At 46.2% G+C, this 24344-nt stretch overlaps 2 protein-coding genes across 2 annotated transcripts in view; one reads left to right on the forward strand and one right to left on the reverse strand.

Moving 5' to 3' along the window:
• Positions 1-15688, reverse strand: part of LOC120305749 (chromosome-associated kinesin KIF4-like) — a 45048-nt gene extending 29360 nt beyond the window's left edge. Inside the window, exons 1-9 of the mRNA XM_039338017.1 lie at positions 15454-15688; positions 10891-11031; positions 9954-10068; positions 8235-8425; positions 6812-6904; positions 5701-5867; positions 4442-4536; positions 808-927; positions 533-708 (exon numbers count right to left, since the gene is read on the reverse strand). Coding sequence (XP_039193951.1) covers positions 533-708; positions 808-927; positions 4442-4536; positions 5701-5867; positions 6812-6904; positions 8235-8425; positions 9954-10068; positions 10891-11013 — 1080 coding nt within the window. The 5' untranslated portion in view covers positions 11014-11031; positions 15454-15688. The remainder of the gene's footprint in view (positions 1-532; positions 709-807; positions 928-4441; positions 4537-5700; positions 5868-6811; positions 6905-8234; positions 8426-9953; positions 10069-10890; positions 11032-15453) is intronic.
• A 632-nt stretch (positions 15689-16320) lies between these two features.
• PDZD11 (PDZ domain containing 11) lies at positions 16321-23077 on the forward strand. Its single transcript, XM_039338022.1, has 7 exons — positions 16321-16577; positions 18409-18548; positions 18880-18963; positions 19887-19943; positions 20771-20869; positions 22101-22161; positions 22752-23077. The coding sequence occupies exons 2-7, from the start codon at positions 18450-18452 to the stop codon at positions 22784-22786; spliced, it is 435 nt and encodes a 144-aa protein (XP_039193956.1). The 5' UTR covers positions 16321-16577; positions 18409-18449; the 3' UTR covers positions 22787-23077.
• Positions 23078-24344: the final 1267 nt, after the last annotated feature.

Raw genomic sequence — 24344 nt, forward strand, 5'->3', positions numbered from 1 at the left:
ATTCTATTCTATTCTATTCTATTCTATTCTATTCTATTCTTCTAACTCTATTCTATTTTAGTTTAGTCTAGTCTAGTCTAGTCTGGGAAAGATGGAGGGCAATAGAAGAAGGGGACGACAGAGAATGAGATGGCTGGATGGAGTCACTGAAGCAGTAGATGTGAACTTAAATGGACTCCAGAAGATGGTAGAGGACAGGAAGACCTGGAGGAACGTTGTCCATGGGGTCGCGATGGGTCGGACACGACTTTGCAATTAACAACAACAACAACAAATCTTCTATTATTTACATTTCCCCCCCTTATTCTTCTTTAGAATATTTGTCCTTATTGCCCCGTTGTTTCTTATTTACATTTTTCTTCCTTCATATTCTAACTAAGAATAATTCATATTATTATTATTATCATACATTATTATACACATATTTTCACTTTTGACCTTTCCATATTTATCCTCCTCTATTGTGAAAACTAACATATTCAATCTTCTCACAACTCTGAAGGCCCACCTCGTGCCAGCTGGCCCGCCTTACCTGCAGCCTCAGCCGGCTGATCTCGGCCGCTTGTGGGTCCACGTTCACAATCGGCTTGTTCTTGATTTTTCGGGCCCGGTCGGCGTAGCGGAGGGTGTTCAAGCTCTCTTCTAGGTTGGAATCCGCTGGGCTCACACAGGCGATCATCAGCGTGTGGCTGTTGCCCCCCAAGGAATCTGAAACGGATTTAAAAAAAAACAACAAGAAAAACCAGCCTTGGTGGAATCGCCTGGTGGCCTCCGCTCCCTCAAGAGCAGCCGGGCCGCCGTTCTCACCTTGCAGAAGCCGGGTGAGCTTCGAGTCGCGGTACGGGACAAAAGTGCCTTTCTTGGACTCGTCTCCCAGCGCGCTGATGACGTTCCCCAAGCAAAGCAGCCCTTTGTTGATGTTAATGCCTGCAGAGGGCGAGGAAGAAAAATGGGCTCAGTAGAAACCGTCTTTCTGGGCGGCCGTGGAGATGCTCAAGTCATCCGTCCCAAAAAGGGGCTTTTTTTTTTCCTTTTTCACCTGAAGTGTTAATACCACTCTACAAGGCCTTGGTAAGGCCACACTTGGAATACGGCCTCCAGTTTGGGTCCCCACGATGTAAAAAAGATGTTGAGACTCTGGAAAGTGTGCAGAGAAGAGCAACAAAGGTGATTAGGGGACTGGAGGCTAAAACATAGAAGGAACGGTTGCTGGAATTGGGGATGTGTAGTTCCCCAGTGCGACATCTCTGCAAACGGGGTGTGTGTGGGTGGATGTTACAAAGGTGGGTTTTTTTTTTTCCAGGAGGCAACTGGACTACCTTTCTTTTTCCGTTGAAGACGGAAAATTGCTTCTGATCCGAGAAGCTTCTTCACGTTCTGACTGCATGGTGGGGGAATGGAAGGATTTACCCTCCTTTGCAGTCACCTGGTCATTTGCATTCTCTTAGAGACTCGTTGAGCCCACTTGGAGGTTTGTCCCAAAAGTGCTTTCTTTCATGAGGCAACTGGGCTTTCTTTGTTTATAATAATAATAATAATAATAATAATAATAATAATAATAATAATAATAATATGGCCAATACGTTAAAAAAAATAGCTGGGAAAGCAGATATTAACAAGACCTGGCAATGGCTAAGAGCAGGAAAATGGAAGAAAGAGACCGAGGGACTAATTCTATCTGCACAAGACCAAGCCTTAAGGACAAACGCACATAAAGTCAAAATGGAGAAGACAGCAACAGACAGTAAGTGCCGCCTATGCAAAGAAGCTGAAGAAACAGTGGACCACCTGATAAGCTGCTGCAAGAAGATTGCACAGACTGATTACAAGCAGCGGCATGACAAAGTAGCAACAATGGTGCATTGGAAGATCTGCAAAAAATATCATTTGCCTGTAAGCAAAAACTGGTGGGATCATAAAATAGAGAAAGTCATAGAAAATGATAAAATTAAACTGCTCTGGGACTTCAGAATTCAAACAGACAAGCACCTGCAACATAACACCCCAGACTTAACAATTGTCGATAAGAAAGACAAAAAAATCTGGATAGTGGATGTGGCAGTGCCTGGAGACAGCAGAAGAGACGAGAAAGAACTGGAGAATACAAAGACCTACAAATAGAAATAGAAAGACTGTGGCCAAGGCAAGCAAAGGTAGTACCAACAGTCATAGGCTCCTTGGGTGCAATCCCAAAACAACTGGAGCACCACTTGAACAGCATTGGCATTGACAAATTTGCTATTAGTCAATTGCAAAAGGCGGCCTTACTAGGAACTGCTTCAATCCTGTGACGATATCTGTAATACCATCAAACATCCACATCTGCCTATCCCAGGTCCTTGGGAAGGACTCGATAGGTAGACAAAATGACAAATCCAGTCTGACCATCTGGCTGACTGTGAGATGATCAATAATAATAATAAAAGTTGGAAGGGACCTTGGAGGTCATCTAGTCCAACCTCCTGCTCAGGCAGGAAAGCCTATACCATTTCAGACAAATGGCTGTCCAGTCTCTTCATAAAAACTTCCAGTGTTGGAGCATTCACCGCTTCTGGAGGCAGGTTGTTCCACTGGTTAAGTGTTCTGTCAGGAAGTTTCTCCTTAGTTCCAGGTTGCTTCTCTCCTTGATGAGTTTCCATCCATTGCTTCTTGTCCTGCCTTCAGGCGCTTTGGAGAATAGCTGGACTCCCTCTTCTTTGGGGCAGCCCCTGAGATACTGGAAGACTGTTATCATGTCCCCCCTCGTCCTTCTGTTCATTAAGCTAGACATCCCCAATTCCAGCAACCATTCCTTCTATGTTTTAGCCTCCAGTCCCCTGATCAACTTTGTTGCTCTTCTCTGTACTCTTTCCAGAGTCTCAGCATATTTTTTACATCGTTGGGACCAAAACTGGATGCAAGATTCCAAATGTGGCCTTACCAAGGCCTTGTTAAGTTGTATTAACACTTCAGGTGATCTTGATTTTATCCCTCTGTTAATGCAGCCCAGCACTGTGTTGACTGCTTTGCTTCCCATCCCCGAAGCTTCTTCTGACTGGATGGTGGAGAATGGAAGGATTTATCTTCCTTTGCAGTCACCTGGTCATTTGCATTCTTTTAGAGAGTCATTGAGGCCACTTGGAGGTCTGTCTTGTGTCCTTAGGGTCCCCCGAGTGGTGCAAATGGGTGGGGAGCCTTCTTGGCTGCAGGATGTTTTCTGCCTTGTGTCCCTGCAGCCACCCATTTGCACCATTCAGGGGATCCTAAGGACACAAGACAAACCTCCAGGTGGCCTCAACGGCTCTCTAAAAGAAGGCAAATGACCAGCTGTCTGCAAGGAGTATAAATCCTTCCACTCCTGTCACTATAGGGTTTCCTGTCTGAGCAGGGGCTCGGATTAGATGACCTCCAAGGTCCCTTCTAACTCTTGTTATTCGGATCTGATCCTTCACGGTTGAAGACAGGCGCGGGCTGTTGGGGATAAGTACAACTGCACCACTCAGGTGACCCTAAGGATACAGGTAAGCCTCCAAGTGGCCTCAAGTACTCTCTAAAAGGGTGCAAATGACCAGCTTTCTGCAAAGGAGTATAGATAGTAATAGTAATAGTAGTAAAGTTGGAAGGGACCTTGGAGGTCATCTAGTCCAACCCCCTGCCCAGGCAGGAAACTCTACACCATTTCGGACAAATGACTGTCCAGTCTCTTCTTAAAAACTTCCAGTGCTGGAGCATTCACCATTTCTTCAGGCAGGCTGTTCTTCCTTCCATTCCCCACCATCCAGTCAGAGCTGAAGAAGCTTCTGGGATGAGAAGCGAAACGTCCTCAGAGGAAAACAGGAACGTCCAGCTCTCTCCTGAAAAAGCACCTTTGGGACAACTGAGGACACAGATAAACCTCCAAAGCACCAGAGGGCAGGGCGAGGAACCATGGTTGGAAACTGAACAAAGAGAGAAACAACCTGGAATGAAGGAGAAACTTCCTGACAGTGAGGACAATTAACCAGTGGAACAGCTTGCCACCAGAAATAATAGGTGCTCCATCACTGGAGGTTTTTGAGAAAAGACTGGACAGTCACTTGTCTGAGATGGGATAGGTTTTCCTGCTTGAGCAGGGGGATGGACTAGAAGATCTCCAAGGTCCCTTACCGCTCTATTATTCTATTCTATTCTATTCTATTCTATTCTATTCTATTCTATTCTATTCTATTCTATTCTATTCTATTCTATATTCCAATATCTATTCTATTCTATTCTATTCCTTATTTCTGTTCTATTCTATTCTATTCCTTATTTCTATTCTATTCTATTCTATTCCTTATTTCTATTCTATTCTATTCCTTATTTCTATTCTATTCTATTTCTTATTCTTCTATTCTAAATTCTATTCTATTCTATTCTTAATTCTATTCTATTCTTATTCTATTGAATTTGGCCTTAGATCTGGTAGTTTTCCCCTTTTTACCTTCTCGCAGCCGATCTCCTTCGGCTTTCGTCTTCTTCTGCCTCTCCGAACCAGCCAGGTCAACCAGATGCAGTTTGGAAAGAAAGCCAACGTTCCTAAACCGGGAAAAATTCAGTTAGCTCAGAAGGCAACCGATGGCAAAAGGCTGGGAATTGAGAAAAGAGCTTTAATGTGTGTGGAGTATTTAAAACATGAACTGGGGCCCAAGAAGACGCCCACAAGAGCAAAACAAGGGGGCGTTCTCCTCTCCCTCAACATCTCTTCTGCTGCTAGGACAACTCTTTATTTTATTTAGATTTGTTTTCATCCCGCCTTGATCACTTTTAGAAATAATTCAAGGTGGCAAAGGTACAGAGTCCTTTCTCTTCCTCCTGTTTTTCCCACAAACACCCTGTGAATTGAGTAGAGACAGGGGACTGGTCCAAACTCACCCAACTAGCTTTTATGCTTAAGGTGGGACTAGAACTCCCAGTCTCCTGGTGACTGGCCCAAAGTCACCCAGCTGCCTTTAATGGCTAAGGTAGAATATAACTCAGTGTCCTTGGTGATTGGCCCAAAGTCACCTGGCCGGTTTTTGTGCCTAAGGTGGTACTATAACTTCCAATCACCTGGTGATTGGTCCAAAGTCATTCGGCTGGTTGTCATGCCTAAGGTAGAACTATAACTCCCAGTTTCCTGGTGATTGGCCCAAAGTCACCCAGGTGGCTTTCGTGCCTAAGGTAGAACTATAACTCCCAGTCTCCTGGTGATTGGCCCAAAGTCACTCGGCTGGTTGTCATGCCTAAGGTTGAACTATAACTCCCAGTCACCTGGTGATTGGTCCAAAGTCACTCGGCTGGTTGTCATGCCTAAGGTAGAACTATAACTCCCAGTCTCCTGGTGATTGGCCCAAAGTCACCCAGGTAGCTTTTGTTCCTAAGGTAGAACTATAACTCCAAGTCACCTGGTGATTGGTCCAAAGTCACTCGGCTGGTTGTCATGCCTAAGGTAGAACTATAACTCACAATCTCCTGGTGATTGGCCCAAAGTCACCCAGCCGGCTTTCATGCCTAAGATAGAACTATAACTCCCAGTCTCCTGGTGATAGGCCCAAAGTCACCCGGCCGGCTTTCATGCATAAGGCAGGACTATAACTCACCATCTCCTGATTTCTAGCTGGGTGCCTTCACCACTAGACCAAACTTATTAAAAAAAAAAAAAAAAAAACCAAAACACTGCAAACCCCATAAAAAGCTTGGCTATCCAGACCCTTTTCTTACTCATCAGCCTTGCTTTTCTGTTCCACCGAGACGGTGAAGATGGCGTGGGAGCGGGACGACTGCGTATTCATTGCTGTGGCTGCGACCGTCCTGGAATTGTTGCCTTGTTCCAGGCAGAGGACGGTCTCTCGCGCGCTTGACACCACGTGCTCCGTCAGGCCCACAATCTGCGTTGAAGCAAGAGGAGGAGAAAAAAAAATCCTCATATACTCCCAAGGCTGCTGCCATCCCTACATGTTCAGAAACCCCAGTGGGCTGAATTTGGGCCCAGTTGCCAGAGGTGATGTTTATCCTCTTTGGTTAGACCTGCTCCAGGCTCCGGCCATCGAGACTCATGAGATTGCAATTCCGCGCTTGCAATCATTGAGAAACAGAATCCAAAGGCTGAAAAGGGAACCCAGAGGTCTTCTAGTCCAGCCCCCTGCTCAAGGTGGGAGGTCTTATACCAGGGGGTCTTCAAACCTGGCCCTTTGATGACTTGTGGACTTCAGCTCCCAGAATTTGAGTTGGAAGAGCCCTGCCTGTGGACTTCAACTCCCAGAATTCCTCAGCCAGGCATGCTGGCCGAGGAATTCTGGGAGTTGAAGTCCACAAGTCATCAAAGGGCCAAGACCCCAGGTTGTGGACTTCAACTCCCAGAATTCCTCAGCCGGGCACGCCGACTGAGAAATTCTGGGAGTTGAAGTCCACAATCATTAAAGGGCCGAGTTTGAAGAGCCCTGCTTGTGGACTTCAACTCCCAGAATTCCTCAGTCGCATGCCCGGCTGAGGAATTCTGGGAGTTGAAGTCCACAAGTCCTAAAAGGGCCAAATTTGAAGACCCCTGCTTGTGGACTTCAACTCCCAGAATTCCTCAACCAGGCACCCTGACTGAGGAATTCTGGGAGTTGAAGTCCACAAGTCATCAAAAGGCTGAGTTTGAAGTCCCCTGGCCTTATACCATCCCAGACAAATGATTATTCAATCTTTTCTTGAGAATCTCTAGTGATGGAGCACCCCTGACTTCTGGAGGCAAGTTGTTGCATGGATTAATTGCTCTCCTTGTCAGGAAATTTCTCCTTTGTCGTTCAATGTTCCTCCCTTAAAATTAGTGAAGTATTAAGAATTTTACCTTAATGCCTCCCTTGGGGTCCTCGCGGATGCTGATCTGAGAAGTCCGTTCCTTGCCTGTGGCCAACAGGTCCAAGATATCTTCGTTGTAAATCTGAAGGCAGTAGAAGAGAGTCAAGTGGAATAGAGCAGCCAATAAATCAGGACTTCAACTCGCAGAATTCCTGAGCCAGCCATGCTTCAATGACCTGTGGACTTCAACTCCCAGAATTCCTGAGCCAGCCATGATTCAATGACCTGTGGACTTCAACTCCCAGAATTCCTGAGCCAGCCATGCTTCAATGACCTGTGGACTTCAACTCCTAGAATTCCTGAATTCTGGGAGTTGAAGTCCATAGTTCCCCACCCATGCAATAAATGAAGGCTTTGGCCTTGCCATACATTAGCTGGCTGCAGAATCTGTTTTCAAGTGGGAACACAGAGTTTGTGGAACTGTTTTAGCTTGGAAACATAAGCCAAATGTTGACCAAACCGATAGCTGGCTACTTGCTTAAAATAATCATCTTTTCAACATTCAGGAAAATGTTTTTAATTTTTTTTTTTTAAAAAAAACACATTTATTTACTGGAAACTGCTGACTGGTATTTTGTTGGCTAATGGACAGCGCTGGTCATTTATCAGCCAGCTTTCCTTGCTACCCCATCAGCAAAATCTTGAGAGTATATTCCCTTATACTACTCTTACTTGATTTAATTATATGTTGTTAGTAGGCTTCGGTTTATGATTTTATTGGGCTATAAAGGGATGGTTAAATTAAAGCAGTAAACAACACCCTGGTCAAGGAACCACCACCTCAGGCAAACAAGCTAACAGGAAACAGCAGCCTAATCGGGGAACCAACAACACTGACAAGGCAAGCCACTGGTATACAAACAGAGAGCGGATCCCACTCCCTTCTAGCGCTGATGATGTTGCTTAGTCAGGTCATGAAATGTCTGCAAAAAGACAACCAGCTGAGACAGCATCAAGGACCTCGCAGTCCGCAAACCCTAATCCCTTCTAGCACGGATGATGTTTCCTAGTTGGGTCATGAGATGTCTGCAAGTAAACAGCCAAGCTCAGAAAGCACCAAGGACCCCACAGTCCTCCTTCTCCTTCCACACTCCCTTCTAATACTGATGATGTTCCCTAGTTGGGTCATGAGACGTCTGCAAGAAAACATCCAAACTCAGGGAGCACCAAGGACCACCCCCAGTTCAACCGAGCGACAAATATTATCTTCTATTGGTAAATCGATTCGTTGTTCAGGAGCCCACCCAGATAGCCCATCAACCAGATTCTTCTTGACCGTTCCAATGCCCAAACCCTTCAAAGACCATCGGGGGTGTGTGTGTTCCCTAATGATTACAGCCCGGTTTGGATTTCAAACCCCCCTCCCCCCAAATCAGGTGATCTGCGTCCTTTGGCTCCGCATGTCAACTCACCTCCAAATAGGAGACTTTCAAGGCGAAGTGCCACTCGGCTTTTTGCTTCATTTCTTGGAAGAGCAGCATGATGACACGGGGAATGGCTCCAACCATGGGGTCGTTCTCTTGATCGGCGGTGTAGGCCCCGCCCATGGAGTAGGTCTTCCCGGAGCCCGTCTGCCCGTAGGCCAAAACCGTGGCGTTGTAGCCTGGGGAGCGACAAGCACAAAACCGAATTAGACGAGCCAACGGCGTAGCCCTTGAAGCAGCTTCTTTGGGCAGTTCTCGCAGCACACCTGAGATACCTAAAAAACCCCGGACCCGCTCTGCACATTTTCCAAAACCTTGTACGGCTTTTTTCTGATTGGTTTACGCCCTGGCTGGCGTTGGCTTTGAGGGTGTCTAGCCACCCCAGTTTTTTGGGTGGCCTGGTTTCCTTCCACCATTGAGCATAACGCTGAGCATAACTACTTTTTTCTCAGTATTGCGCTTTGTTGTTGTTAGTTGCGAAGTCATGTCTGACCCATCGTGATCCCATGGACCACGTTCCTCCAGCCTTCCTGTCCTCTACCATCTTCTGGAGTCCATTGAAGCTCACGCCTCCTGCTTCAGTGACTCCATCCAGCCACCTCATTCTCTGTCGTCCCCTTCTTCTCTTGCCCTCCATCTTTCCCAACACTAGGCTCTTCTCCAGTGAGTCCTTCCTTCTCATTAGGTGGCCAAAGGACTTGAGTTTCAACTTCAGGATCTGGCCTTCTAAGGAGCAGTCAGGGTTGATCCCCTCCAGGACTGACCGGTTTGATCGCCTTGCAGTCCAGGGGACTCGCAGGAGTCTTCTCCAGCCCCAGAATTCAAAGGCCTCAATTCTTTGGCGCTCAGCATCTTATGGTCCAACTTTCACAGCCATACATTGCAACTGAGAAGACCATGGCTTTGACTATATGCACTTGTGTTGGCAGGGTCAGTTTAGAGAGTAGCAAATTCCTGATGTCTATGGAGATTCTCAGTCATCTAGGTCAGGGTTGTCACAAAAATGCTTTTTCCACGAGACAACTGGACTTTCTTGTTTTTCTCTGAAGACATTTTGCTTCCCATCCAAGAAGCTTCTTCAGTTCAGTCTGGATGGTAGGGAATGGAAGGATTTATACTCCTTGCAGACAGCTGGTCATTTGCATCCTTTTAGAGACGCTGAGGCCACTTGCAGGTTTACCTGTGTCCTCAGGGTCACCTGAGTGGTGCAACTGTGCTCATTCCCAACAGCCTACGCCCATCTTCAACCGTGAAGGGACCAAAGGCAGAAAACATCCTGTAGCTAAGAAGGCTCCACACCCATTTGCACCACTCAGTGACCCTGAGGACGCACGCACTTCTAGGTCTGGAGAGGGCTGTTCTAGGTCCGGGGGGCCTCCTCCAGGCCCCCAAGGCCTAGAACGGACTTCCGGAAGTGGCATCCACGCACTTCTGGCGGGCTGTTCTAGGCCTGGGAGGCCTCCTCCAGGCCTCTGAGGCCTAGACTGGTCTTCTGGAAGCAGTGTGCACTCAGCCAGTTCTCTGAACTCAGCAAAATTGAGCTACTGGTTCTGCCGGACCGTTGCGAACTGGCTGAATCCCATCACTGGTTTTAAGTCAAGGACTATCGGTACATGCTCTTTTGGAAACGTGAAAGACGAAGCGTGTCTCCGGGATTGTGACTTTTACGGAAATGCCCTCTGAACGCCCAGCTTTCGAGGCTCTCACCAGAGAAAATACCCCTTACAAGAGGGGCAATAGAGGTACTGAAGACTTCCTCCTGCTCAGTCGACGGGTCAAAGACGTAGTCATAGGTAAAGGATTTGTCCTTGCCTACAATCACCTGCAGAAAAAGGAGCAGAAAGAGAAGAACAGTAACCATACAATCCTGTCATCTCACCTTTGGGGGGGAGGGGAGATTTTGATCGAATCCAGCCTCTCCCAATCTCAGCTGTCGATCCTGCCAGAGGGACCCAGTGCAGCTTTAGCGGCCCCCTTAGTAGACATCCTCCCACCAGCTGCTGATCTTCTGGCTTCTGCACCACTCCAAGCTGTTGCAAGGCCCCACCTAATTGCGAAGGCCTCCTTCTCCCAGATTGCCCATCTCCTCCAATGTTAGCAGCGCTGACAGTGAGGACTTCAACTCCCAGAATTCCCCAGTCCGCTTGGGAGCGGAAGCTCCCCCCCCCCGACTTAAAGCATGCTGGGTGGGGAGTCTCGCTCTCTTTCTGGCTCCAGGTAGTCCTCGACTGACAACCTCAACCGAGCCCCAGATTTCCATCGCTAAGCAAGACAGATGTTCGGTTGAGCTTTGCCCCCATTTTACGGCCTTTCTCGCCACTGTTGTTAAGCGACTCATTCAGTCATTAAGCGAATCTGGCTTTCCCCCTTTTGCTTGTCAGCAGGTTGATCTTGGGATCCTGCCACCGTCATAAATGCGGGTCAGTTGCCAAGCATCCAGATTTGTTCAACTGACCACGGGGACGGGCACAAGGGTGAAAAACGGTCCTAAGCAATTTTCTTCACTGACATTGTTAACTCTGAAAGGTCACTAAACAAACGACTGTAAGTCAAGGACTACCTATAGCAGGACATTCCTGGAAGAGCTATACAATTTCAGAAGTCAAAGTGCAAGAGCACCTCCCAGCTGCAAATCTTTCCTCACCTGTGGCTCTCCAGGGACAAAAGACAAACACATCTGGCAACCCTCAGAGGTCTCTCTGGGAACGAGCGGGCGGCATCGCAGTGCCACCTTCACCGGGATTACCCGGTCTTCCTCTTTAGGCATTTTCTAATTCTTATCTTCCTGAAAGAAATCACAAATGTTATGACGCATAAAAACAAGCGTAGCCTTTTTTTTTATTTCAGCAAGCAGCAATTTCCAAACATCAGCATCCACGTATAGGTTGGTGTCCATCAATTATAAACATATAAGGAACGGTTGCTGGAATTGGGTATGTCTAGTCTAGTGAAGAGAAGGACGACGGGGGACATGATAGCTGTGTTCCAGTATCTCAGGGGCTGCCACAACGAGGGAGTCAAGCTATTCTCGAAAGCACCCAAAGGCAGGACAAGAAACAATGGATGGAAACTAATCAAGGAGAGAAGCAACCTAGAACTATAGAGAAACTTCCTGACAGCGAGAACAATTAACCAGTGGAAATACCTGCCTCCAGAAGCGGTGAATACTCCAACACTGGAAGTTTTTAAGAAGAGACTGGAGAGCCATTTGTCTGAAATGGTATAGGGTTTCCTGCCTGAGCAGGGGGTTGGACTCAATGACCTCCAAGGTCCCTTCCAACGTCTATTATTATTATTACTATGGATCATCGCATAGTCAGCCAGATGTTCAGACTGGATTTGGCATTTTGTCTACCTATCGAGTCCTTACCCAGGACCTGGGATAGGCAGATGTGGATGTTTGATGGTATTACAGGTATCGTCGCAGGATGGAAGCAGTTTCTAGTAAGGCTGCCTTTTGCAATTGACTAATAGTGAATTTGTCAATGCCAACAGTGTTCAAGTGGTGCTCCAGTTGTTTTGGGATTGCACCCAAGGAGCCTATGACTATTGGTACTACCCTTGCTTGCTTTTGCCACAGTCTTTCTATTTCTATTTGTAGGTCTTTGTATTTTGTTATCTTCTCCAGTTCTTTCTCTTCTATTCTGCTATCTCCAGGCACTGCCACGTCCACTATCCAGACTTTTTTTGTCTTTGTTATCGACAATTGTTAAGTCTGGGGTGTTATGTTATGGTTGTTGTTGTTGTTGTTATTATTATTATTATTATCATGCGGTAAGGAGAAAAAATATGTCTTTTTTTCCCGGTATCAGGACCTGTTCATTCTTTTAAAATGTAAATTCTAGTACAAAGGCAATATAGTTCAAAGGCTTTTCTGAGCTTTTCATTAAGCTGCTCCGATCGATGTCTGGAAAACACGACGGAAATTTTAAACTCCAAGACTACAACCCAATATTCTCATTGAACTTGATGGGCCTTATAAATGAATAAACCAGCTGTTCCCAAAAGGGCGATGGCCCTCACTGAAGATCAGGGTGATGGATCTCTCACACTTCAGGAAAGCTCTACGTGGACCAGACACCAGAGACAGATATCCCTCAGCTGAGACTCACATCAAAAACAGCAACCTAAACTGACTTAACTATTGGCAGGCTGATAACTGAATATTGCTAATAATAAATCATCATCATCATGATCATCATATAAAAAAGTTGGAAGGGACCTTGGAGGTCATCAAGTCCTCAGGCAGGAAACCCTACACCATTTCGGACGAATGGCTGTCCAATCTCTTCTTAAAAACTTCCAGTGTTGGAGAATTCACCGCTTCTGGAGGCAGGTTGTTCCACTGGTTAATTGTTCTCACTGTCAGGAAGTTTCTCCTTAGTTCCAGGTTGCTTCTCTCCTTGATTAGTTTCCATCCATTGCTTCTTGTCCGGCTTTGGAGAATAGCTTGACTCCCTCTTCTTTGGGGCAGCCCCTGAGTTACTGGAACCCTGCTATCCTGTCCCCCCTCGTCCTTTCCTTCATTAAACTGGACATCCCCAATTCCAGCAACCGTTCCTTATAGTTGTCATGGCAACTGGACTTCGAACTGGATTCGAAACATTTTGCTTCCTCAGTCTGAGCTGTACGAAACAGTTCACACCAACCAGAAGTCCATTTGTAATGAGTCAACTGCCAGACAACTTACCTGGAGGACTGAGAATTTGCCTTGAGCCGTTGCTAAGGCTAGGAATTTATTAGTCTATCAAAGGCCCCTTTGAACGGAGCTCAACTCCTTGCGATTTGAAAAGACATGGTCATATGGATCCCTTGGCAAAATGACAAGAGGTTGGTTGATTTTTGTCTTCGAGGTTGGGAAATTTCCCGGTTTAACCGACCCTTTTGGATTTGTTCATGAGGTCCCACCCAAATGCTAACCAAATATGGTCCCATTTAGCTTCTTGAAATCAGCCAAGCACAGTTATAACTCTCTGTCGGACGCAGACGTACACCCGGACAAGTTTTCCTTAGCGGAAAACGCCTATAAATCAAATCAGTGTTATGCCTTAGAGCAGTGGTTCTTAACCTTTTTGAACGAATCGCCCCCTTGAGCCAATGAGGAAGTTGTCATCGCCCCCCTCCCCCAACATAACCTCTCAATCACAACATAGGAAATAATTCTTCATTTTATGGAAACACTTTTTTTGTTTTCTTTAAAATTGTCATCAGGACATATCGATGCAAATAATTTATTTCCAGTCTTTTCCCCATATCTCTCATATTCTGGCCAATGGCGCGCCACTGTATGGGTAGAGGCTGCTGCGCAACATGCATGAAGATAAGCCATGCGCATTCACATATGTACGGCGTTCTGTACTGAAGCTAGCTGGAGGAACATTTGAAAACACAATTCAATCCACTAAGAGAGAGCGATCTGATGTTTTTGTACGACAGATATACAGCCATTCACTGTACGAAAAAGTCTCAAAAGTGTCCTCAAAACTTCTCGCTCCGTCGCCCCCATATCGCCCTTTTCGTTCCTTCACCCCTCTGAAAAATGAAATCGCCCCCTGGGGGGCAATATCGCCCAGGTTAAGAACCACTGCCTTAGAGCAGGGGGTCCCCAATCCCCCCCCCCACGGTCCGTGGCATGTCAGCAACCAGTCTGCACAAACAAGCAAAGCCCCATCCGAGGGATGCAGGCAGCACAAAAAATCATACCCCCTCCGGTCCATCTGTGGAAAAATCTCTCTCCAGGGAAGCAGTCCCTGGTGCCAAAAAGATTGGGGGGTAGAGGAAAAGGACCCAAGTGAAAACTCAAGATTGACAGTTGCAAGAAGCAAAATATTATTATTATTAATTAATAATATCTGTAATAACATCAAACATCCACATCTGCCCTTGGTAAGGACTCGTTAGGTAGACAAAATTGGTAAGGACTCGTTAGGTAGACAAAATGCCAAATTCATCCATCTGGCTGATTGTACAATGATCCATAATTATTATTATTATTATTCAGCTGTTTAAAGTCACAAACTGCATATAACACCCCGGACTTAACAATTGTCGATAAGAAAGACAAAAAAGTCTGGATAGTGGACGTGGCAGTGCCTGGAGACAGCAGAACAGAGGAGAAAGAACTGGAGAAGATCACAAAATACAAAGACCTACAAATAGAAATAGAAAGACGGTGGCCAAGGCAAGCAAGGGTGGCACCAATAGTGATAGTCGCCTTGGGTGCAATCCCAAAACACCACTTAAACACCATTGGCATTGACAAATTTGCCATTAGTCAATTGCAAAAGGCAGCCTTATTAGGAACTGCTTCCATCCTGCAACGATACCTGTAATACCATCAAACATCCACCTCTGCCTATCCCAGGTCCTGGGTAAGGACTCGACAGGTAGACATAAATGCCAAATCCAGTCTGAACATCTGGCTGACTGTGCGATGATCAAATAATAATAAAAAGCAAGCAAGGGTAGTACCAATAGTCATAGGCGCCTTGGGTGCAATCCCAAAACAACTGGAGCACCACTTGAACACCATCATCGGCACTGACAAATTCACCATTAGTCAATTGCAAAAGGCGGCCTTACTAGGAAGTGCTTCCATCCTGCGAAGATATCTGTAATACCGTAAAACATCCACATCTGCCTATCCCAGGTCCTTGGGAAGGACTTGACAGGTAGACTGTGCGATGATCCATAATAATAATAATATAAAGTTGGAAGGGACCTTAGAGGTCATCTGGTCCAACCCCTTGCTCAGGCAGGAAACCCTATACTATTTCAGACTTCTTCTTCTTCTTCTTCTTCTGACTGCTGTTTAAAGTCACACACTGCATATTGTGCCCTGTAATTTCTAACCAACTATGAATCTGGCTGTCAAGCAGGACCGTTCAGCTTAGCCCAACCCAGATCCCACAAGCCTTTCAATTTTGCGGAGAAAAGACTGGTTGGTGGTGGGAGAGGGGGAAGGAAATGACCTGTTTCCCCCCCAAAGGAACATCGCTCCTCTTCTCTTAAATTTGAAAAACCCAGGAAAGTTAGTGGAAATAAGCCGGAGGCAGCAGGGGAGGAGAGAATATCCCATGGAATCCCTTGGAAGAGGAGTCAGACGATGGGAAAGCCCCTCCGGGGCTGTCTGTGGGCATAGCAGGCAAAGGCCGCCCCGGCTCGATCTCAAAAGCCCCCCCCCCCTGGGCTGGCAGCGCAGGCCTACCTCGCAGGCTTGTTGTTCGACGGGGGAAGGAAAAACACAGACCCCCCCCCAAAAATGGCGGGGAACGATGGGAACCCCCCCCCCCAGGGGAGGCGGCTCTTCTTCCCTCCGGCAGGTTTCCGAAGCCTCCGGGCGCGGCTCCGGCTGGAAGAGGGGAAAGAAGCGCCCGCTCGCCTCGCCCGCCGACCGTTGCTGGCCGATGGCGGGTCCTCTTTCGCGTCCTCCTCCCACCCCGTTTAAACGTGGCGCCAACCCGGCTGGGCGGGGGCACGTCGGCCGTGACGTCGGGACGTCGCCGCCCAGAGGCGCATGCGCCGTTAAGCCCTGGTTGGAATGTGTTTGTTTGGGTATGTGTGTGTTTTCACAGGCAGAAAAACGGCCCAGCCAGTATAAATATAGCGGTTGGGGCCGAAAAGGGCTTCCGAAAGGCATTGCGGAGGGGGGGGGTCGGTGGGGAGTGGCCCTTTCTGCGTCTTGAGGGAAATCAACGGCGCCCGACATTTTTGTCGACTCCTTCTTTGCCGGTTGCTCTATCTCCTCGGAACTCTATGGTTAAGTCCCAACGGAGGAGGGGCCGTGTTAAAGCCTCCCCTTAAACCCCGCCCATTCCGGCCATGTCACGTGGGCGGGATGAAGGTGGCCTTTGTCATTATTGAAACGACGCTCTGGCCAACGCCGCGCCCGCTCTTACGTCACCCGCCGCCGGGCAGCGTTGCCACGGCAATCGCCTCAGGAGGCGGAGGGACCCGCCTTCGCGCTTCCAACCAATCCGAGTGCCGTCTCTACCGTCGGGGCAAGAACGCCCTGCCCAATAGCGGAAGGAGATGCCTTTCCCCTCCTAGTCTGATTGGCTTTGCGGGTGAGGAAGGGCCCGTTGGGATTGGCGGAAGAAGAAGAGGGAGGCGGGCCCTCCCGGATTCCCTCAGACCAGCTGCTGAGGCCCGCGAGGAAAGGCCGCCAGGTCCCGGCGCTGAGCTGCGGGGAGGCCGGAGGAGGGCGAGGCCGCTTCGTGGCGGGCGTCGGCCCCGTCTCTGGAAGGCAGGGCCGAGAGAGCCGGCTCTTTCCGCGGAAGGAGAGCGACGGGGGTGGCCTGCGGAACTCCCGGAGACTTGAGGCTGAGCCAGGTCGGGCCTAGGAAGACTCAGGGCTGCGAGGGGGGGGGCGGGGGTTGAAGAGATTCTCCAAGAGGGCTTCCTTTCTGGGGAGGGAGAGGAGGGGAGAGGCTGGCCAGGCCTTTGGAGCTGGAAGGGCTGCCCTCCTCGCTCTTTTCTTCAGTTCCTTCCTTGTCCTCGTTTTACGACGGCAACGGGCTTTAGGGACAGGGAGGCTCTCGCTCCTTTTTACTTGTGTCTGTGGATAAATATGCATGTACTAATAAAAATTGCAATATTATTGAAATTCAATATACAAATATGTATATATGTACATATATACATATATTTGTTTTCTGAGGTTTTCGCGGGTGTTTGTATGTAGGTCTTTGGTTATTTGGGTTTTCTCCCGCGTAAAATTGGAAGTGTCTTGGCGACGTTTCACCGAAGTCCCATTCGTCATCTTCAGGCTGGTGTTTTCAGCTTCGTGCTTCGAGGAGCAAAGCACAAAGCACAAAGCTGAAAACACCAGCCTGAAGATGACGAATGGGACTTCGTCGAAACGTCGCCAAGACACTTCCAATTTTACGCGGGAGAAAACCTGAATAACCAAAGACCTACACACACACACACACATATATATGTTTATATGTATATAACAATATGTGTGTATATGTATATATATATATATGTATACGTATATGTATATGTATACATATATATGTATATGCATATGTCTTTGGTTATTCTAGAAGCACGAAGCTGAAAACACCAGCCTGAAGATGACGAATGGGACCGTCGAAATGTCGCCAAGACACTTCCAATTTTACGCGGGAGAAAACCCGAATAACCAAAGATCTACATACAAACACCCACGAAAACCTCAGAAAACAAATATGTGTGTGTGTGTGTATGTATATGTATATGTGTGTATGTATGTATGTATGTCTTTGGTTATTCGGGTTTTCTCCCGCGTAAAATTGGAAGTTATATATATTATATATGTATATAACTATGTGTGTGTGTATATATATATGTATATTACTATATATATGTAATATAATTGATATATAAATATATATCAGTATATGCTGTGTATGTATGTATAATACAAATAATACAACATATACCTGTGTGTGTGTGTGTATGTATGTGTGCATGTGTATATATAAATTATGTTATATACATATAGTAATATACATATTGTTATGTGTGTGTGTATAATATATTTCTGTGTTAAATTTAGATTAAATCTAAATTTAACACAGAAATAGTTTGTCGCAGTAGCGTCTGCCTGTAAAAGCTCCTAGATTGGGGCTGAAAGGCAAAAGCAATATATGTATATTGTATATATATATATATATGTATATATATATATTGTATAACAATATTGAATTTCAATAATTTGTATTGAAATATACACATATATATTGAAATCATAATATAGAATACAAATGAAAACAAATAATAGCGGACAGGGTAAAGGAAAAAAAAGGGAGAAGAGTTGTGGAGTAACAGGAAAAAAAAGAAAAGCATTAACTTCCAACTATTTTCAGCCTAAAATAATAATATAATAATAAAATACAACCTCAACTTTTTTTACTTGTATCTGCTTAGCATGCGCTCACCGTTTCTGGAACCACAAACCTCTCTAATCAGTAAAGGCCAGAGTCAGAATTCCATGCTTCTTTTCTTCTTGAGCACAAGGTCCAGAAGTGGTTTCTAAGTAGGACCCAAACCAGATAAAATGCATTTGTTCTCTTGTGTAAATAGAGCGGCTACTGTATATCTCGGTGGGGGGGGGGAAGCATTAATTATGGGGGAACTACTAGAGGGTGGAAATCTTACTGATCTCTCATGCTAGGACCCGTTTGCTGAGCTTTCCTGTCCCTGGACTGTGCCAACATGGATATGGGAGGCAGTAGCCGGATCCCCTACGATGATTACCCTGTGGTCTTTCTCCCTCCTTATGAGAATCCTCCAACATGGATCCCCCCTCATGAGGTGTGTAGCCGTAGATCCCCTTCTGGTTTCTGGTAGCCTTTGGGAGATCTCCTGTCTTGCTTGGATTTGATGGGGGGGTCTTTTGCAGCAAATTTCCCAATTCTAAATAAGATAACCTTTATTGTCATTTTTTTTTTTTACTGTGAGCACAACGGCACACATCGAAAAATCTAATTTAGTTGCCCGCTCTCAAAGTGAAACACATACATGACATACGTGATGCTTTTCTCCTGATAGAGGCAGGGAGAGGTACATGCTAGAAAGATTTTTATATTTCCGAGAGTAGAATCCACAGTGCTATTGTTTGGCGTGTCCTTTGATTTTTCCCTAGAGGATTTACCATTCGGATTACAACAACGAGTTAACCCAGTTCCTGCCTCGAACTATCATCCTGAAAAAGCCTTCGGGGGCTCAGGTGAGACTTGACTCGTTCCCATAGGGGGGTGGGGCAAAGAGGGGAGCTCATTGGCTGCCTTCCTAAGCTGGCACTCTCCAACAACTCACATCATCCCCAGCCATAAGTGATGGGAACTGTAGCACCGCAGGGGCAAAAAAACTCTTTGGCTTTTCACGGACAGTTTCCTCCACAAAAATGTTGATTTTCCTCAAGAGGGATGGAAGATATTCCGCAGAATTACCGGATCAGTTCCTCGGTCAACTTTAAAAAAGCTTAACAATTTTTCTGAATTTGGAGGCTGAAAGTTGATGCTCCTTCACAGGGAGGTCAAAGGAGTCAGAAAGAGGTCGCAAGCAGATTTGGTTGTGTGAATTGGGACGGGTGGGATTCAAACGGGCTGAAAATCACGGCACTCTTTTCGGCTGCAGCCGGTCCTCAAATTATGACCGTCACAGAGGCCAGAATGCTGGACATTTAAATCGATCGTTGTGTTGATTTTTACGAACTTTTTCCGGTGGCCGTGAAAGTGCCAGCGGTAAAATGAACGACACGGTTGTGAAATGAGCCCGTTGTCCACAATGGGTGGACCAGTAATAAACCCTGGTTTCCAGCAATAAAAAAAAAATGTGGACATAATGACCGTGGGATTCGTTGTAAATTAAGTAGAGGGTTGGATTCCAGTCTTCGAAATCCTGCCGTATTGTGCCTTGTGAGGAGGGCAGAATTGGCAACGACAATTCCTTGATAAAAGTGGGTTTCCTTCTGAAAAATGGCCCCTGAGATTTGTCCTGCTCCACCCTGACTGCCAAAATTGCGGGTCCCTGAGCTTCTTTGCTGAGAAATGGGTTGCAATGTGGCCTGTTGAAGCCGCAAAAATTCATAACACTTGAAAGAAGCCATTGCATTTGCTGCCAACTGTCTCCGTTCTTTTTCCTTCCCAGCTGGGCTTTAACATCCGAGGAGGGAAAGCTTCTCAGTTGGGTATTTTCATCTCAAAGGTAGATATATACATATATTTTGTCTCGCTCTGGTTCCTGGTTGAGATTTGTTCCTCTTTAAGAAGGACGTGAATTGGGATTTTTCAATCCCACGTTGGTTGCAGACTCTGCGGCCGGATCCTTTATCGTCTCTAGCCACCAAATCGCCTCTCTGGGTCAAATCCCATTTCTGTTTTAAGAACCGCAGTGTAGAAATAAGACAGGTGAGACCCACTCTTCTAAGATAACCCCTGTCAGTTGTGTTTTTTTTTTCCCTGTACCTTTACCCAGAAGAAAATGCCACTCTGTTTTGTGCGGCTTCCTTCAAACTAAAAATGTTAAGTTGCACCGTAAGAGGTAAATTCATCAGAAACCGAAACGGAATATATTGGAATCTACGTAATTTCTTTAGCAGGTCTTTTAGGCCTTAAAAGGAGAGGGCAGGATATCATTTTGGCCTTTTCAATCCCCTTTCTGTCATTTTGCCTGAATCCAAATAATTCCACACACCCCCACCCTACGATTCCCATCTCCCTGGGCGTTATTTTATTTAATCGTACGGCATATTCGCCTCAAATTGTGATAAGAACACAAGAGGTAAAAAGAGAAAATGGGAAATACAGAATCTGAAATACGACAAAAAAATTAAAATACGACAAAAGTATATCTAGGTGCGTTCCTGGGCCAAGGGAACAATGCCATGGGCTGGCCTCGTGCCCCCCCCCACTCCTCCAGATTCTGAACTGTGACATCTATGATCCATTGGGACTTTGTTCCCAAGCTGAGAAAAAAAAGGCAGCTTGACAATTCTCTACCTTGTGGCTGATCCCTCCTTTCTCCCGGGCTAGGTGATCCCGGATTCTGACGCCCATCGAGCCGGGCTGCAGGAGGGAGATCAGGTCCTGGCCGTGAATGACGTGGACTTCCAAGATATTGAGCACAGCAAGGTGAGAGGTGCTTCCCCCCCCCCCCTTGGCTGTTTGAGTGAGGAAAGGGTGCCTTGGGTCTCCAGCCCAAAGAGGTCCCAAACGCTCTCTCAGCCCAGCCTCCCCCTCAGATGCAGTCAGGGTAGAAAGTGGGAAACAGGAGGAAGAAGGGGGATTAGGGAGTTAGTTGCTTTGCATTAGATATTAAAATAACAAAGGCCGGATGTCTATGTTGTCTATCTCTGTCTGTCTGTCCATCCGTCTATCTGTCTGTCTAGCTATCTGACTATCTATATCTCTATCTATCTGGCTGTCTATCTGGCTATTTATATCTGGCTGTCTGTATCTATCTCTATCATCTATCTATCTGGCTGTCTATATATCTATCTATCTGGCTATATCTATCTATCTATCTATCTATCTATCTATCTATCTATCTATCTATGTCTGGCTGTATCTATATCTATCTATTTATCATCTGGCTGGCTGTCTATATCTATCTGGCTATCTCTATCTATCTATCTATCTATCTATCTATCTATCTCTGCTGTCTGTATCTATATCTATTTATCATCTATCTATCTGTCTGGCTGTCTATATCTGACTATATCTATCTATCTGGCTATCTATGTCTGTCTGTTTATCTATCTATCTATCTATGTCTATCTATCTATCTATCTATGTCTATCTATCTATCTATCTATCTATCTATCTATCTATCTATCTATCTATCTATCTATCTATCTATCTGACTGGTGCTCTCTCTCTTTCTCTCTCTATTTCTCTCTTTCTCTTTCCACCCACCTACCTATCTACCAGATAGGGAAGGCTGATCTTGCTGAAATGCTGAATCACATATTCCTTGCTGAGGTACAGTCACTAAACGGCTGGACGGGAGGTGGTTTTGCACTCCTTAAGGGCCACCGAGTTCCACCAAGGAAACAGAATGAATACAACACGACAGCTCTACTTATTTCTTTAATTTATGTCCCGCTTTTATTATTTTTACAAACAATTCCAGGGACGAATCTCAGGCTCCTTCCTCCTCATTTACCTCACAGCAAGAACCCTGTGAGGTGGGCTGGGCTGAGGGAGGGGCATTTGCCCAAAGACACCCAGCTGGTTTTCGTAGCTAAGGTCAAACTTAAAACTTACGATTTCTGGGTTGTCTGGCCTGGTGCCTCAAGCACAAAGCCAATATAATATTTCCTGCTGTTAAAAGATTCTGCATTTCCCCCCCTCTCTTTCCCAGGCAGTAGAGATCTTGAAAACCGCCCGCGAGATCATCATGAGAGTCCGTTTCTTCCCTTACAGTAAGTACAACTGCTGCCCCTTGGGTGGGAAAAATGCCCCCCTTTTTCAGTGGAAAAGTCCCGTGTGGTTCACCGTCTCGCCACACTCCTAGGTGTAAGCGTTTCCCCCTTTTTTTACAAGAGGAACCGAGGCTTCTTCAAAACTAAGATGAAAAGAGGACTCTCTCCGCCATTTATATCTCCGAGAAGGTTTAGAGGAGCTGGCACCTTTTAAGAATATTCTAGGAAAACAGTCAGAACAAAGTCTGTGCCAGGCAGCAATAGGGCAGTGTTTCCCAAACTTGACCATTTTAAGGCATGTGGACTTCAACTCCCAGAATTCCACAGCCAGCAACGCTGGCTGTGGAATTCTGGGAGTTGAAGTCCTCATGCCTTAAAATGGTCAAGTTTGGGAAACACCGCAATAGGGGAACGGCGGTCCTGCACCCCGTGCCAGTTGGCCGGTCACAATTGCGATAAAAGGCGTTGTCTTCGTCCCCATCCCGTGGAATTCACACCGACTTCTGTCCAGGCGGTCGGGTTTTTTCCATTCTGACTCAAATGAGATCTCTAGGATTCTGGCCTTCATTTCTGTTTCCTTTCCCTTCCAGATTACCACAGGCAGAAGGAGAGGACGGTTCACTAGACGCTCCTTCCCGGGGGGTCACCTTGCCAGCGTCCAGCCGATTCCCATTTTTAACTTCTTTTTGTAATCCCGTGCTTTTTTTTATTATTATTATTGCGAAGCACGTTCTTTTATTCCATTTTTAAGTCCCTCTGAAGACCCCAAATAGGGTGGGTTTTTTGGGGGGGAGGAGGGGAAAGGGGCCAGAAAAGAGTTTTCCTTTCTGATTTAGATGCTTTGTGGAATTTCTTCCGAGGGAGAGGAAACGGCCTCCTTTTCCATTTTTCCTCCATCCTGCGGACCAAAAGTTTGGGACCCTCAGACTGACTTCGACCCATCCCTGATCCAGAAGGGAATATTGATGGCTAATGGTGCCACGTGGATGTGGAACTGCAAGCTTTCCCCCCCCCCCCTTTTTTTTTTTTTTTTTGGTCCTCCAAAATTGGAAGAGGAGCGAGCATCTGCCTCTAGATTTGGCTCCAAACTCTTTGGGAGAATGGAGGGCCTGCCAGCCAGGCAGGCTCCAGGTGTGCCCAGCCTGAACATCTGCTGGTTTGAAAAGGGCGATTCCGACTTCCTTTCTTCAAAGCGGGAATCCTCCCGCTGGCTCTTCCCAACTCAGCAGGGCGATGAGTGGTGATTTCTTTTGGGGGAAGATAATTACAAGGTGCTTCTGTCCTTTTTCATGAAGGTGTTAATATGGAAGGGAGGTGCAGATCCCTTCCCTTCCCTCAGCCAAGGATTCACCTGGAGAACAGCTTTCTTTCCCAGTTTTGGCCTTTGATCCATCCATAGGAGGACAGCCAGAAAGACCCACAGAAGACACGGATTTCCGGACTGGAAACTTGCAATTCAGCCTTAGAAGGAATATATATATATATATATGTATATGTGTATGTATGTATGTATGTATGTATGTGTGTGTGTTTTCTGAGGTTTTCGCAGGTGTTTGTATGTAGGTCTTTGGTTATTTGGGTTTTCTCCCACGTAAAATTGGAAGTGTCTTGGCGACGTTTCGACGAAGTCTCATTCGTCATCTTCAGGCTGGTGCTTTCGGCTTCGTGCTTCCAGGAGCAATTTTACGTGGGAGAAAATCCGAATAACCAAGGACCTATATATATATATATCTCCAAATTTCTTTTTCTGACAAAGAATTAAAGAATTAAATTGGGAGACTAAGATGGCCATTTCGAGCTCATTCTGCTCTCGTCAGTTAGCCACACCCTTTATGGGATTCGAACCTGCCCAGGTTCGAATGGGCAGGTTCGTCGAAACGTCGCCAAGACACTTCCAATTTATATATAATATATATATATATTATATATATATTAAATAAACCCTCCTAAATTCCCCATTTGTCTGACTTCTTCAAAGCTACCTTGCCGTGTTGTCTTCCCAAATTTGATTTTTGCAATCGGGGCCCTGGTTTGGATCAGTCTCCCATCTTTAATAAAAACGTTTCTATCGCACTGCGACTGATGGGTATTATTCCCCTGAGGCAGCTACCTTCCAAAAAAGGCCCCATGTCTACCTGTCAGACACGTTTCTTTGGCCGTTGCTAAATCCTATGACCATAATT

This window comes from Crotalus tigris, unplaced genomic scaffold (genome assembly GCF_016545835.1).
Source record: "Crotalus tigris isolate CLP2741 ecotype Arizona unplaced genomic scaffold, ASM1654583v1 scf7180000017690.20705106771:4171800, whole genome shotgun sequence".
In the NCBI taxonomy this organism is placed as follows: Eukaryota; Metazoa; Chordata; class Lepidosauria; order Squamata; family Viperidae; genus Crotalus; species Crotalus tigris.

Coding starts and splice junctions, on each gene's coding strand:
- PDZD11 (XM_039338022.1), top strand. CDS start 18,450: ATGGATATGGGAGGCAGTAGCCGGATCCCCTACGATGATTACCCTGTG. Junction 18,549..18,879: donor CATGGATCCCCCCTCATGAG/GTGTGTAGCCGT, acceptor ATTTTTCCCTAG/AGGATTTACCATTCGGATTA. Junction 20,870..22,100: donor AAGATATTGAGCACAGCAAG/GTGAGAGGTGCT, acceptor TCTCTTTCCCAG/GCAGTAGAGATCTTGAAAAC.